This window comes from Theobroma umbraticum, unplaced genomic scaffold (assembly GCF_002168275.2).
Source record: "Theobroma umbraticum cultivar Fairchild unplaced genomic scaffold, ASM216827v3 scaffold_147.0, whole genome shotgun sequence".
In the NCBI taxonomy this organism is placed as follows: Eukaryota; Viridiplantae; Streptophyta; class Magnoliopsida; order Malvales; family Malvaceae; genus Theobroma; species Theobroma umbraticum.
Window position 1 is genome coordinate 6,597,192 of NW_018397259.1, and position 14,518 is coordinate 6,611,709.

The 14,518-nt window shown below is 33.5% G+C and overlaps 2 protein-coding genes across 3 annotated transcripts; one reads left to right on the plus strand and one right to left on the minus strand.

Annotated features, from left to right (window-relative positions):
- Positions 1-716: 716 nt before the first annotated feature.
- Positions 717-5,724, minus strand: LOC110415991 (guanosine-3',5'-bis (diphosphate) 3'-pyrophosphohydrolase, putative (DUF2215)). The gene is made up of 10 exons (XM_021427806.2): positions 5,545-5,724; positions 4,520-4,742; positions 4,199-4,356; positions 3,936-4,081; positions 3,409-3,471; positions 3,226-3,318; positions 2,799-2,960; positions 2,023-2,114; positions 1,418-1,587; positions 717-1,314 (listed from the first exon to the last, which is right to left on the minus strand). The coding sequence occupies exons 1-10, from the start codon at positions 5,642-5,644 to the stop codon at positions 1,007-1,009; spliced, it is 1,515 nt and encodes a 504-aa protein (XP_021283481.1). The 5' UTR covers positions 5,645-5,724; the 3' UTR covers positions 717-1,006.
- Positions 5,725-8,273: 2,549 nt separating this feature from the next.
- On the plus strand, positions 8,274-13,577 carry EGY1 (Peptidase M50 family protein). 2 transcript variants are annotated; one of them, XM_021426550.2, is made up of 11 exons: positions 8,274-8,839; positions 9,341-9,805; positions 9,950-10,090; positions 10,302-10,403; positions 11,065-11,276; positions 11,456-11,506; positions 11,593-11,662; positions 12,254-12,322; positions 12,422-12,472; positions 12,562-12,694; positions 13,066-13,577. In XM_021426550.2, the coding sequence occupies exons 1-11, from the start codon at positions 8,477-8,479 to the stop codon at positions 13,113-13,115; spliced, it is 1,707 nt and encodes a 568-aa protein (XP_021282225.1). In that variant the 5' UTR covers positions 8,274-8,476; the 3' UTR covers positions 13,116-13,577. The 2 variants fall into 2 exon arrangements, with proteins under 2 accessions (XP_021282225.1, XP_021282226.1); XM_021426551.2 differs by lacking the exon at positions 13,066-13,577 and having other exon boundaries at positions 8,275-8,839; positions 12,562-13,038.
- The last annotated feature ends 941 nt before the right edge of the window (positions 13,578-14,518 follow it).

Consider the following 14,518-nt stretch of genomic DNA (forward strand, 5'->3'; position numbering starts at 1 on the left):
GATCGATTCGGAGAGCAAGGCAACGGTATCAATAGATGAAAATGGGCCAGAATTACAGTACGGGCCCAAGAGTTGAATGATTTTATAAACAATTTATTTTTTAACTACCAACAAAAATATATATTTATAAAATTTATTACCATCTTATCATTCAACAGTAAAATTATTAAAATAAATATCAATTAATAATATTTTTTCCTATATGACGTCAACAATTTTTAAAAAAATCTTGATTAGTTGAAATTTTTAAATAATATAAATTTGAAAATAAAAATATTAAAATGCACTTACTCACAGTATCAATTGGACTCAATAACTTTTATCAAAACTAAATGATATAATTTTCAAAAGCTTTAAGTTAATGATTCATTTATATTTTTATATAGACATTATCAATTATATTTATATTGGATGTGAAATGAGATATTACGAGACAAGAAAGTGAGATAAGAAAAAACTGAAAACACCCTCCTATGACTAAACATGGAATCAAAGCCTCAGATAAAAAGATTAATCACAACCTTAATGGTATAGATGCACATATGTAGCAGAAGAATGAAAGAACAATTATGTGTTCAGTTCATTTCTTTTTCCCATTTCCTAAGAAGTAGACTTTTCCCATTAGTTTGAATTTTGCCCCTTTTGTTTTCAGGATTTCACATGTACCAGTATCTTGTACTTTCAGGCATAGGATAGACCTTGTGAAGCTCCAGAAATTTTGCAAAACAGCAGCCGAAGATCAAATTCCAGTTGCAATTAATTAATCAATGAAACAAACTAGCTCTTTTTTCTGCAGCTCCTGTACATTATGCAGAAATTAATCTTAACTCATACAAGGATTTCTACCGCCGTCATGTTGTTAGAAAAATTTTCAGAATATCAACATGGTGCAACAGAAACAGTCATCATTCCTAAAACATTCCCTACAGTACTTTGTTGCCCTTTAATTTCCTAAGATAACTTTACATTAGTGGTTCAATAGTTAACATCGTTTTCTACTCAGCTGCTACCAACTGAAGAATCTGAATCGACTGTAGCTTCCTTCATCGTCCTCGTCTTTAGAACTTGTCTTGCTCCCCACTGATTCATCTGAACTATCACATGGAAGGAGTTTTATCCTGCCAGCATGCTCAGTCATCCAATCAGTGAATTCTGGCGATGCTGCCAACTGTGCCAATGCATGCCGGGTCGATTCCCGACTGAAATCCTCCCATTCTTGCTTTGTGAATTTCTTTCGATATTGCGTCTTGTGAAACGTTGAATAGTAATCTTGGTGATCTATAGCAGCTTCACCAAGAGGTGATGAAATCACACCTGCAACATTAAAAGGAAACAAGTCAGTCAAATCAATAATATTAATCAAAACATGAAAGAAAAATAAGTGCTGCTCCACAAAAAATGTGCTAGTATAAACTACCTTTTACAGGAGAGTTACTCCATACAGGTGGAGTCTTTGGACTATTCCACCCCTTCCTATTAGAATCCATTCTTGGACTCCTACTAAAAAATTCAGCACGACCATGCTTTATTGTTCCCTGCCTCGACCGGTGCAGCCAAGGACTCTCGTGCCCTGAACGTGGTTGGTGCCTGCATAATCAAAATTCATTATTCAAATAAATCATGGTTATGAATGAAAACTGAGATTTACCACCATTTGTTGAATTTAACAGTCAATTAGACAGTGTGATGCTATCACATTTCAAAACCTTACAGACGTTGAGTTAATCATGGTTATCTAAATAAAGCAACTGCTTAAGTGCATTTCAAAAAAAAAAAAAAGGGGGAATGCTTATGTAGTGCACCACCCAACATGTGAATGTATCGAAGGAGATCCAAACGAACTCAGGGGCAGTCTTAAAATATTGGTACAACTATTAATTGAAATGAACAAACTCAACATGATACTGATACTGCACAGCAAAGACATTAACAGCATAGACTAACAAAATCATTGGTCTTCCAGCAGATACATATACATGGAAAAATATAAAAAAGGAACTGAAGGTGCTATGTTTAACTTACATATGGCCATTCCTTTTTGCTGAAGTGATAAGATAACAGATTGCAGAACAAGAAGCCACTGCCACCATTGCCAGCTGAGTGTCAAGAGTGCTCTGGAAAGAGTATAAGAAGAGTGCAAGACAAGAAAAAAGAAGCATAAGATACCACTACACCTCAGACTGAAGATACTAATGCTGTTCTCTTCTGCAGCTTCACAAATACAATCAGCCAATAATAACTTTTGTATAAAGGACTACTTTGCATCAGTAACAGTTTAAACATCGATGACCCTTCCCTCTTAAGGGATATTATTTATCTATATAACAGACACAGCTAAACCAGCAGATGGCATGCAAGCGCATTTACTTTGGATGTCAGGGCAGGTGAAGAATGGCTGAGCAGATCTAGTAAAAAGGAGCCCATGACAAACACCTAACACATTTAAGCAGCCAAGGCTAAGTCATAGAGGCACATAATGCCAGGTCCATCTCAAAATCAAGTTTCCAACCTGAAACCTAAAACCAGCTAATCAACAATCTAATTATAATTTTTTAGTTACTATTAAAGGAAAGATTTTCAAAGGGGGATCAGTCAATCAATTTATCCTTCCTTGAGCAATTGCTTGGTTATTACCAACAATCTACTGTATTTGACATAATTATCGCCAACCCTCTTATAGGTCTTTTCAGAAGCAACCTTCTGCTTTAATGGAAGTCCCGAGCAAAAAGGAGAAAACTTCCTACATAGCCTAGATTGCACATCAACTAATACAGCCACCACTAGTAGCAGAAGCGTACCTGGAAAATAAAAGTAGTTGCAAGGATGCGCATGGCCCATTTTACAAACTGGGCAACACCAACATCAACACTTCCATCTTTTGAGATCACGAATTTCCTTACAATCCAGTAACCCAAAGCAGCTCCTGAAAGGATAATTCCAACCAATACAAATATAGCAACCTGTAACCAAAATAAGCAGAAAGAATTACTCAGTTCAAGTTGAAATACCACCATCTTTTTGAAGGAAAAAAGAACAAATTAACCACAAACAAATTATTAGAGAATAAGAATCACATGCCCATAAATAATAAAGTTATTTCTTTCTCCATTTTTTTTTTTGCGGACAATAAAGGGAGGGAGCCATATTTAACATCTTGTAGCGAAAAACTGAACTCCAATGAGGGGGAAGGATGAAGAACTGATTCAGATGTATTTAATGACTTACCGGGTTATGCATCTCTTCACTCAGCCCAAAATTGACAAGGATTGAATTTACCAATGCAGACAATTGATGTAAAAGAAAAGATCCAGCTCCAAGCTGAAATATGAACAAAACAGTAAGCTTATTGGCCGCACAAAGTAGATGATATATTAATTAATTAATTAATTAATGAAAAGAAAGACTCACCATTGGTACATATAGAGTGAGATAGAAGATATTTTTCCTTCCTGTTGGCAGCAATTTCATTCCCTGCTTGGTAAAATGAAAATCATACACACAGTGAAAAGCTGAAGCTAAGACAGTAAAGGCATTGGCGTAAATTAGAAGTGGTAAATATTTATGGAAATCCATAACTAGTAGTTGCAAGGTCATCCAACCATAGTTTGTCAATCAATGAGTATCTGATGAGGAAGCATAAAAGTTGATATTCAAGCAATTCAATTAATGAGCTCTAATTAAGGAAGTAAACTTATAGTTGCAGCTATAAAGTTGCCCGGCACTGGAACAATGATATAGATCCATATTCTTTAAAATTCATGGAATTAAAATCAGTAGCTTCTTGCAACCAACAGAGTAAGACAAAGTACTTCAAATTTCAAAAAATATATTCTATGATAGCATTGAGATTTAAGAAAAATAAGTCAAAGCAAGAAGGAAGATTTAGTTAAAAAGCAACAAAAGCATAAGGTAATTGTGGAAGAAAGCCAATATACCTGAAAGAGAAGGATTATAATGACAAGAAAAATGCCAATAGCCATTGAACTGCTGTAGTAAAAAGGAACCCAACTGCTGACAAATGGTGCCAATAGCAACAACACGAATCCCAAAGCTAGAAAAAGAATCCGCCATTGCTGAAAGTCTGCAAAAACAGTAAAGAATTAAGGTTAAAACTAAAGTTACAATTTCAAATAACTAACAATCGCCATCAAAAGAAATATATATTCTTTTAAAGAAAGGCAAATAAAAAGATTTATACCTTCTTCAACAGCAACCGTGACAGAGCCAGACACTTCGCCAATAAACTTCACATCAATATATCGATCATCATAAGGTGACATGACAGTGTGCCATATCCCCTTTTGCACTGCCTTCCAATCATTATTCTCACACTTGCATAATCCAAGTGAAGCATTCCTGCAAGACTTTGTCAGTCAGGCCCAAAAAGTCACAACAAACTTTTGAAATATGCTCATGCATCGCCTAGGTGTCTTTTGTACATGTGTGGCGAATAGGAAAAAAGACGGATGCAGGAGAAGCAGAAAGCTGATAAAACAATAGATTGAGAGTCAAGACTTACTGATGAAAGCAAACTTGTATTTTGCTGTGTAATCGTTCTGGTATTAAGACAGATGGAGCCAAAGTAACCCGAAAACAACTGGCATAACTCCCGAGTTTTAACCTTGAGTGACCAGAAACTTGAACTCGATCACATAACAAAACATCTTTGGAACCACGAACAGATGAATGCCCAGAAAGGGGCGTTGGGGTGACATCTAGGGCTGGACTTGCCAAGTCGATGCCTGAAATTTAAAACCCATGATAGGTGAAACCACACAAACAAGCACAGCAAGAGTGCAAGACAACAAAAACACACACAGCAAGAGTGCAAGAAAACCAAAACACATGGCCCATAGCCATACATTATAAATTGCCATCGACCAACTGACATATCCCCATTCCCCGCTCTCAAATCGCTTTATACATTGTCTACATGACAGAACTATAAGAACATTGATAGGGTTCAGTTTTTTAATTAAATTAATTACAAAGCATCCGCTCATCATTCAATCCAAACATTTATTGAAATAGTACTAGAATCCTCCCATACCTATAAGCCCTTCCAACCGAAGTAAACAGAATCCCACATGTGACATGTCTAACCTTAGTAATTTATTTATATTAAAGCTATCATCTTTCTAGGAAGGCCTAAAGAAACCTGTGGGAAAGTGATTCTCACCGATAAGAAATGACAAATTTAAGTCACTTTTCTCAGAAGCCAAAGAATAGTATAGATAAGTACTCAAAGAGGGTTTTCATTTATCAAAACCCAAACTCTTGGTTTTCTTCTGGTTTCGTGTATTTTCTCGGGAACCAAACAAATTGAATCATTACGATTCAGAATTTCAAAACAAGCAATGAAGAACAGAACGTTTGAAAGATAAAACTGTTTCGAAAATTAAAGAAAAAAACCCAAAACAAAATTCGCTAAACCCTTTTTCCTTTTCCATCATTTAATCAGCAACCAAACAGCATGCTACTATCTAAAGATTGGAATCCCATGAGGAAAATGAAAAATAAAAAAACGAATAAAAAGAAAGATACCTTTGAAGTAGGTGGCCACGTGAGAAGCCCGTGCGATAAATAAGAGAGAGAATAAGAAGAAGAAGAAGAAGAGGAGAAGAGGAGAAGAGAAGGCCACCATCGTCACTCTCAGCCCCTCCTCCGCCTCTCTTCTCTCTGAGTTAAATGAAAAAGGCAAAAGGTCGATTGAAAAAGAAGGCGAAAATGAACCTTAAGAGGAAAGCGCGCTTTGTTTAATGCCAACTTTATCTACGTGTCACGTCCGCGTAGCGTAATTTAACATTACTAAACACTGATGTTAAGACATAAATTATACACGTGATTAAATAATTATTCACTTTTTGTATAGAAATTTATTTAGTTTTTACAACTACATACCAACAATAACCAGTAATTATGTTTCAGGTAATAAAATAAAACAAATTGCATAGAAAGTTCCAAATCAAACAAAGTTGCATTAAATTTTACAGTCTACAAATCTAGCAAACTTGAAGTTATGTTACAACACCATAAGATAGTAGTATAAAGATTCATTAACAATCAAAAGAGGAGGCAATTACTAAATTCAAGTAGTAATAAAGTTAGGGTTTATGCACTAATGTAATATTTCAACATTCTTCAAACACATATGACATATGTAAACCCTTCCCTTGACCTATTGATAAATTAACAAAAAATCCTAGTAGCATAAAAGGTTATATATATATATAGAGAGAGAGAGAAAAGGTAGCAGCTTATAACTAATTATTAACAAAATGATAAATAATGTAGATTCCAACAAAAATAATAATATATTATGAATTTGATCAATTATTAAAATTAGATTCAAATTTCAATATGTGTTTCAGTTTTGAAAACATAAAAGGAAAGAATAAGTGAGCTATTCTTCAGATGCACAAATTTGAATTGGTTGATTCCTCTTAATGGACTTGAAATGGTTTTAGCTTATAATTAATGTAATTTAAATATATAAGTAATACTTTATGAGGTTATTCATCTATTAAAAAATTTAAATCAATTTTTGTTAGGATTAATGCTCGAAAAATCTCTAAACTATTTAAGACAATTTAAACAAGTTCTTACCTTTTCATTGTATTTAATCAAGTAATTATATTTTTATTGTTGGTTAAATAAACTCTAATAGCTAATGATTTACTAATTATCATTAGTCAAAATGTCACTTGTCATTTTATATTTACATAACAATGATGTAACATTAACATGAATAGTGAAAATATTATATGATCATGATATAATGTCACATTAGTATGATACATTATTATCAATTATGACTTGTGAGTATACCATATGACATTTTGATTAAATCAATAATTAATCATAAGAGCTTAATTAACTCAATAAAAGTATAATGATTTATTTGTAATTTGGTTTGAAAAATAAAACTATAGGGATTCAATTGAACATAATAAAAAAAAAAGTTTATTTGAATTTTCATTTAAAGGTTTTTTATTTGTTATACACTCTTATTATTATACCACTTTCAATCAAGTTTTTATATATGCATTTGAGCATTTGGCTGATTAGTTGATATAATCCTCTTACTTAGTGAGCAAAGTTCAAATCCCCCTTCCTCAAATTAAAAAAAAAAATCTTTATATTTTTATTTTGTAACAAATAAGTGTTGTGATTATGATTAATTAACATTCAGTAGTAAAAACATATCATTTGTCATTTTATGTTGATATAAAAAATGAAAATGTAATATGGACATATCATTATATCATATCATTATTTATTGAAACATGTCAATATGTTATATGACATAAAAATATAAATATTATTTTGACTAATAATATTTATTCAACTATTAATTATAAAAACTTATTTAGTTTAAAATAAAAAAATAATAACTTGATTGAATGTAATAAAAGAATAAAAATTTATTTAAAATTTTTAAATAATTTAATTTTTTTAAAATATTATGTATTATATATAGTATTTTTACAAAATGAGAATCAGGAAACTACACAATTACATTGTTTCTAAAAAAGTAAAATAACTTCACTTTTTATGTTTTAATCGAAATTCTAAATGAATTTATTGGTTTTCGAAATGAACATTACACCTCAAAAAAATATCTTTCGCTGTATCTAGTTATTAATCAACTGTTAATGTTTTTATTAATTTAATTACTTAATACTATTAAAATAATAATTTTATTCTGTATTAATTTTAAAAATTACTATTATATAATTTTTATTAATTTTAAAAAATAAATGCCTCCGAAGAGAAGGGAACACTAAGCATCAACCAGTGCTCCCCTTCCGGGTGCTCTTTGCATTTTTTTTTTCAAAAAATTAATTTTTTAAATTAATAAAAACTAAATATTTTAATATTTTCATAATCTTTATTAACATAAAATATTTATTTTTAAAATTAATAAATTTGTTTAAAATTTTAATTAAAATTTAAAAATAGGAGAATATTTTACCTTTTTAAGAGTTATCATTAATTTTCAAATTTCAGTAATTCTTTTATTAAAAGAAAGGGATTTAAATTTTGAATTCTACATTAGCCAAATATTCATTATCTAATGGAAATTAAAAATATAGCGGATTTAAATCTACCAAATTTCATTAATTCTTTATTAGGAATTAATCAACATTGCATCTAAAATGTAATTGACGTGTAACTAAAGAAAAAAAATCCTGCAATTGGATAAATTAACCAGGACCCACAAATTCACGTGGAAAAATAAACTAGGACGAGCCGTCAAACTAGCAAAGATCAAAATCCAATTAAGGAAACAAAAAACAAAAGAGCACCAAAAGATATTTCTTATTGTATATCCAGCGACGAAGAAGATAAAACTTTGAGCTCACCTCTCTGTTCAAAACCCAGCAAAAACCCAGAAAAAATAAAAAAATTCGAACCTCTTTGTTTTTCATTTTTCATTTTTTAATAAGTAACTTGCTTGGAGGTTTTTGATTGAATGGGAACTCTCACGAGCTGTAGTTTTAGCGCGGTGAATTTCCGCTCCCGTTCCTGTTCAATCTTCCGCGAAAGAGTTCGCGTCGAGGTTTTCGAGTCGAGGAAAGTGAAGAGGAAAAATTTGTGTCTTTTATTTACAGGAATAATTTCCAAGGAAGTTTCACGGGAAAAGTTTTTCAAAATCAGGTGTTTTAGCGCCGGCAATAATGATGACGGTGATTACACGAATAATGATGGAGACATTAAGGAGAATAATACTTCTTCATCCAAAGAATCCATCGTCACGACGGCGTCGCCGCCCGGAGAAACAGCACAGGAGGAGAGGAGCATCGGCAATGACCCGCCTCCGTCTGTTTCCTCAAGGGTACGGTGTTTTGCTTCTTTTTTATTGTTGCATTTATTAGTGATATTTTAATAGTTAAATTTTAAAGGCATAAATTTAGTTGCCATTTTGAGAGAAAATTAGTGAAAAAATAAATGCAAAAAATTGTTTTAGGAAAAAGAAAGAAAAGGAGAGAAATGTTCATATAAAAATTAAATTATCATGGCAAAAAAAATGTCTGATTTTACTGTTACATAGAACAATTATGTTAGAATTGGTGCTGCGTCTTTGTCATCTATTCATGTTTAATTGATTCTTATCAACAACTTTTAGGAAGCAAAAAATTAATTTTAAAAAGCAAGTAATAACAAGTCAGTACCAACCAAGTAAAGCTTACTTTAATATGAATGAATATATATGGCTAAATTTTGTACAAAATAATGAGATGAGTGAAGAGAGTGAATGTTTGTGAGGATAGTGCGTGTTTGTAATATATGCAATGACATTTATGATTCTAATATATCAATGCTTTCCTTTTTTCAGCCACCAAATATAGCTCCTCTTGGATCAGCCTACAATGATTTCCAAATTGATTCTTTTAAATTGATGGAGCTTCTTGGACCTGAGAAAGTTGACCCTTCTGATGTAAAGCTGATTAAGGACAAGCTTTTTGGCTATTCGACATTTTGGGTAACTAAAGAAGAGTCATTTGGAGACCTTGGTGAGGGCGTCCTTTTTCTGGGAAATTTAAGAGGAAAAAGAGAAGATGTGTTTACCAAACTCCAGACTCAGTTGGCTGAGATTATGGGTGATAAATACAATCTTTACATGGTTGAGGAGCCTGATTCAGAAGCTCCAGACCCACGTGGTGGGCCACGTGTTAGCTTTGGTTTGTTGAGGAAAGAGGTTTCTGAACCTGGGCCAACTACCCTTTGGCAATATGTGATAGCTCTTTTGCTGTTCCTCCTGACTATAGGTTCCAGTGTGGAGTTAGGTTTTGCATCTCAGGTATTTTATTTTCGTGGAAACACTTTGACATTGATGCATTGATCTATAGAAGATAGAAGAAGCTATAATTTCTGCATTTTTCTGGATATACCATCTTTGTCAATCTGAATATCAGATATTGATAGTGTGCAATCTACTTTACAGATAAACCGACTTCCTCCAGAGATTGTGAAATACTTTACAGATCCAAATGCTGTTGAACCACCAGATATGGAGCTACTATACCCATTTGTGGAGTCAGCATTGCCCCTAGCATATGGTGTTTTGGGGGTTCTTTTATTTCATGTACGTTTATCCATGCTTTTTGATGGTTTCCTGAGCCAGTTTCCCTTTCCAGTTTTAGATTTGCAATTTGTCAATTATTAATCAGTTTCATGTCTGATATATTTTTTAAAAATTGTATGCCTATATGTAACATCACCAAACTTGATCTATTTTAGCTTTTACAATGCACTTATGTTTGCCTTTTCTATTTCATGAATTTTGTTGCCTGCAGGAAGTGGGGCACTTTCTGGCTGCTTTTCCAAAGAAAGTAAAACTAAGCATTCCTTTCTTCATTCCAAACATTACTCTTGGAAGTTTCGGAGCAATTACTCAGGTGAGTGTGACTTATTTCCTGTATGGCAACTCAAGGTAGAATGCTATGTCTGATTAACTTTAAATATTTTCTGTCTTGACAAGGTGCACTTTCTCAAACATCTGATGGTTGCCTTCCTTTTATACATAGGATACTCAAGCCACAAGATGCACAAACTTAATTTGTAGCTGTATGGCCTACATTGAGAATTGAGCAAGAAATTCATTATTCCCATGTCCCACTAACTTGAAACCTTTGTTTCATGTGGTGTAAACTGTCCTTATATGATCAGTAGTGATAGATGTGTAGTTGTTATGGTTTCTTAAGTTAAGCATATTGTCTTGAGATTCATCTTTTGATGATTCAAAATATCTCTCTCTCAACACACTTCATTCTTGTCTCTGTCCCTCTTACCCCCTCTTCTCCTCCTTAGAGTCAAAATGACCTTGTCTTTGTTTTCTGAAATATAATATCTTGTTTACATTTCTGGCACAGCATAAATATTATATTCTTGACTGTCAAATATTTTCTTTGATCTTTTCTTCAGTTATTTTCGGCTCAAGCTCTCTATATCTGTTTTCTTGGCTTGACTTGATACAAGGAATGAGGAATATCCAATTGAAATATTTTATCTTTTCAAGTGCTATCTCTGAAAGTGTTCATTAACTCTTACTTCCTGCAGTTCAAATCTATTCTTCCTGATCGGAGTACAAAAGTTGATATTTCCCTTGCGGGCCCATTTGCTGGTGCTGCATTGTCCTTTTCCATGTTTGCTGTTGGTCTGCTGCTTTCATCAAATCCAGATGCTGCTGGGGACTTGGTGCAGGTTCCTAGCATGCTGTTTCAGGGTTCGTTGCTTCTTGGGCTCATCAGTAGGGTGACTCTTGGTTATGCGTATGTCCTTTTGCTTCAACAGCTTTAAGTGCATGAGCTTTGATGAAATCCAAGGAGCCAATGATGTTGTTTCCTACTTTTCTTCTTGGATGAATCTAAAAGATGTAGCATGTGAGGTCATTGAGATCTTATTTTGTGATGAAAATATTTAATGGACAAATTATATTGTCGATGTGTAGGGCAATGCATGCTGCAACAGTATCAATTCATCCTCTTGTGATTGCAGGATGGTAGGGTTTAATTCCTGATTATCTTCTTACCTTCAATCTTAGTCTGGATTTTCTTGATATGCTTACCATACAAGTTATCATTGCAGGTGTGGCTTAACCACAACAGCTTTTAATATGCTTCCTGTGGGATGTCTTGATGGTGGAAGGGCTGTGCAGGTACCTTATTCTCTCTATCTTAGAGCTGCAGAATTATTATTCTTTTTTCTCCCTTACTTTTGCATCATACTGATAAGAGAGAACTGAAAAATTAGCATCTTCAAGTCATTAGCCTTTTCCCTTCTGTGCATCCTCAAGCTTTGATGATATCTTGGGATAATCCTACCATTGCCAGGGTAGGTTGGTGGAGAGAATATAGATAATAGGGTGAAATCAGGGATAGGGATAGAGGAAATTTAGATGGAAGTATAAGAAACAGGGGAAGTAAAATATGTAATTAATGGGGAGGTGAGCCTCCTACCACTTATATAAAGAAATTATCCTTTCATAGCCTAAAGGGAAAATGTATGTCAACAACTCTTTCTTTTCTTTTAATGTTCTAATAGTTGAGTATTTCTATTATCTGTCATAAAGGCCAATTGCTAATATGCATATTGTTCTGACATGTATAGGTTTTCTAATTAGACTGTTATTTACGCTCCAAGTGTTATAAACAAATTGAGATATGGCAACTTTAATTTGATCATGCATGAATTAGCTGTAATTATCTCATTCTATGTCCAAGATTTATGATAGTCACATTTTTTTCAGGGTGCTTTCGGAAAGGGTGCAGTGGTTGGGTTTGGTCTGACAACTTACACACTGCTTGGATTAGGAGTGGTATGCCCCTCCTAGTTAAAGTCATCCTGGACCGTGCATTATAACCAATTACCTCTATCTTTTGTATGATGCAGCTACTCTCTTCTATCTTATTTGCAGATTGGAGGGCCTTTATCACTTCCTTGGGGGCTCTATGTGCTGATATGTCAGGTATGCCAATCAAAACTTAGTAAAAGGATATAAAAAGTATAATCAAATATCATCTTTCTGATCATTTTACTTCAATCACAAACGCTCAGAGGACTCCAGAAAAATCCTGCTTAAATGATGTAACTGAGGTTGGAATGTGGAGGAAAACGGCAGTTACAGTAGCTATTTTCCTTGTTGCGTTGACGCTGCTTCCTGTATGGGATGAGCTAGCTGAAGAGCTAGGTATAGGCCTTGTAAACACATTTTGATATATATTACTATTATGTAGGATATTGAGAAAGAAATTAGAGTAAAGCCAATTTTGATATAAAGCCATATGAAATTCAAATGATAGCCAAAGCAAGTCATGTTTTCAATTTGTTTCTGTTCTTGTACATCCTTCTCCTTATTGTTTTGCCTTTTTTGGTTGCCTTGTTCATCATTTTCTCTTCATTGTTCATAATTTTTGGTTCCAGATTCATTGGAGTTTTAAACCTTTAAATTGTTGTAACATGTCCTCAACAGGATTTCTTTCGTCCTCTTTCTTGATAATTGTTGTCTATTAAATATGAATGCTTGATAATTGATTGGCATCGTCATTGATTCGTTTGAAGGATCGTTCATAATCATAAGCAACAATGCAAATTCAATAGCAAGTTTTTGAAGGAAAAGAAAATTGAGGCTGAAACAACAAATTCTATTGTAACCATTTTCCTTATTTAAAGCGGCAAATATTGGGTAACATTGCTGGAAATGGGATTGCCACGTTTGGTAGGCAACATTTAACATCGCAGGGAATGTTGCCTTACCAAGGGAAAGTAACTTCCCCATTAAAATGGAAAGGTAGTTGCCCTTTTACCCGACCCTTCTTCTCACCGCCCTCGGAAGCTCTAGCTGCTGTAGCTTATTGCTGCCTCTTCTCATCGGTTAAATCTCACCAGATTCTCGCCATCTTCTTCTTCTTATGCATTACACAGTTTTTGTACTAATTGTTATTCAATAAATCTTTCTTTCTTGATTCTGAAACTCAAATCAATTTGTAATTAGACAGGAATTGGGTTTAGGGTTTCACATTTGTTCTTGTAGCTTTTCGCTGTTGATATTTAAAATTGAGTGGTCAAAAATGATGCAAATTCATCTGTGCTTACCATGACAATTATGAGAAAACAGGTGGTTGTAACTTGTAACAGATTAACAGGATAATCATGTTAGCCGAAAAGCAAGTAATTCTGGCATGAAGAAGGCTTATCTTCCTATACATTTTCGTTTTTCATATATGAATGTGTGCATGTGGGCAGTGAATGCAGATGAGCTAGTGGCTTCAGATATATTTCTTTTCATTAGGTTTTGTTCAGATAGGTTAAGGTAGATTCTCAGTACATGCAAAAATTTCAGAAAGCAAGTCAACTTTTCACCACCCAGTTTTCCATAATCAAACATGTTCAACCACATAATCTTGATGTTTCTTCATGTATTAAAAGCACTTGTTGCTATATGTATCTGTTTATGGTAATTTTTGTTCTATTATTTTCCTATTGCATGTTAAGGGGGAAAGGATGACTAATCCAATGGAAAAGAAAAATAAACAGAAAAGTAGTTTTTTCTTTTTTCATGTGACTTGATCATCTAGCTGGTGGCTTATATAATTTAGATGCTTTCTCTTGGGATTTATGTGCTATAGTAAAAAAGGTTAGAATCTACAGCAAAAGCAAATTGTAGTATGATTAAGAGGCATTAACAGCTGATTATTGTCTTATTAACGTTACATGCTATATTGTTAGTTCATACAATGAAAGGGTATTCTGGAAAACAAAGTGCAATGATCGTAGCTGCTATTGCATTCGCCTTACAGACGTATAACATAATATTGATGATCCCTGCTTTTGTTAACGGGTATTGTTACATTCGTGCGAAGAATAGAAAGCGTAAAAGATCATGTAACAGAGCTAGTTAGGACAGGCATACTCAAATGAGCATCAACACTGGGACATCTACTTGTATAGTAAGAAGGAATGCAGTACTTCCCAAAACAGATATGTTGAAGATTAATTACTTCTAGTCAATGCC

Bases quoted from the DNA above. Each gene is read 5' to 3' on its own strand.
- LOC110415991 (XM_021427806.2), bottom strand. From the start codon at position 5,644: ATGGTGGCCTTCTCTTCTCCTCTTCTCCTCTTCTTCTTCTTCTTCTTA. The intron at 2,961-3,225 runs GTAAGTCATTAA...TTTTGGTTACAG, and splicing joins GTGAAGAGATGCATAACCCG to GTTGCTATATTTGTATTGGT. The intron at 2,115-2,798 runs GTACGCTTCTGC...TACTCTTTCCAG, and splicing joins CAACTACTTTTATTTTCCAG to AGCACTCTTGACACTCAGCT.
- EGY1 (XM_021426550.2), top strand. From the start codon at position 8,477: ATGGGAACTCTCACGAGCTGTAGTTTTAGCGCGGTGAATTTCCGCTCC. The intron at 8,840-9,340 runs GTACGGTGTTTT...TCCTTTTTTCAG, and splicing joins CTCCGTCTGTTTCCTCAAGG to CCACCAAATATAGCTCCTCT. The intron at 11,663-12,253 runs GTACCTTATTCT...CATTTTTTTCAG, and splicing joins ATGGTGGAAGGGCTGTGCAG to GGTGCTTTCGGAAAGGGTGC.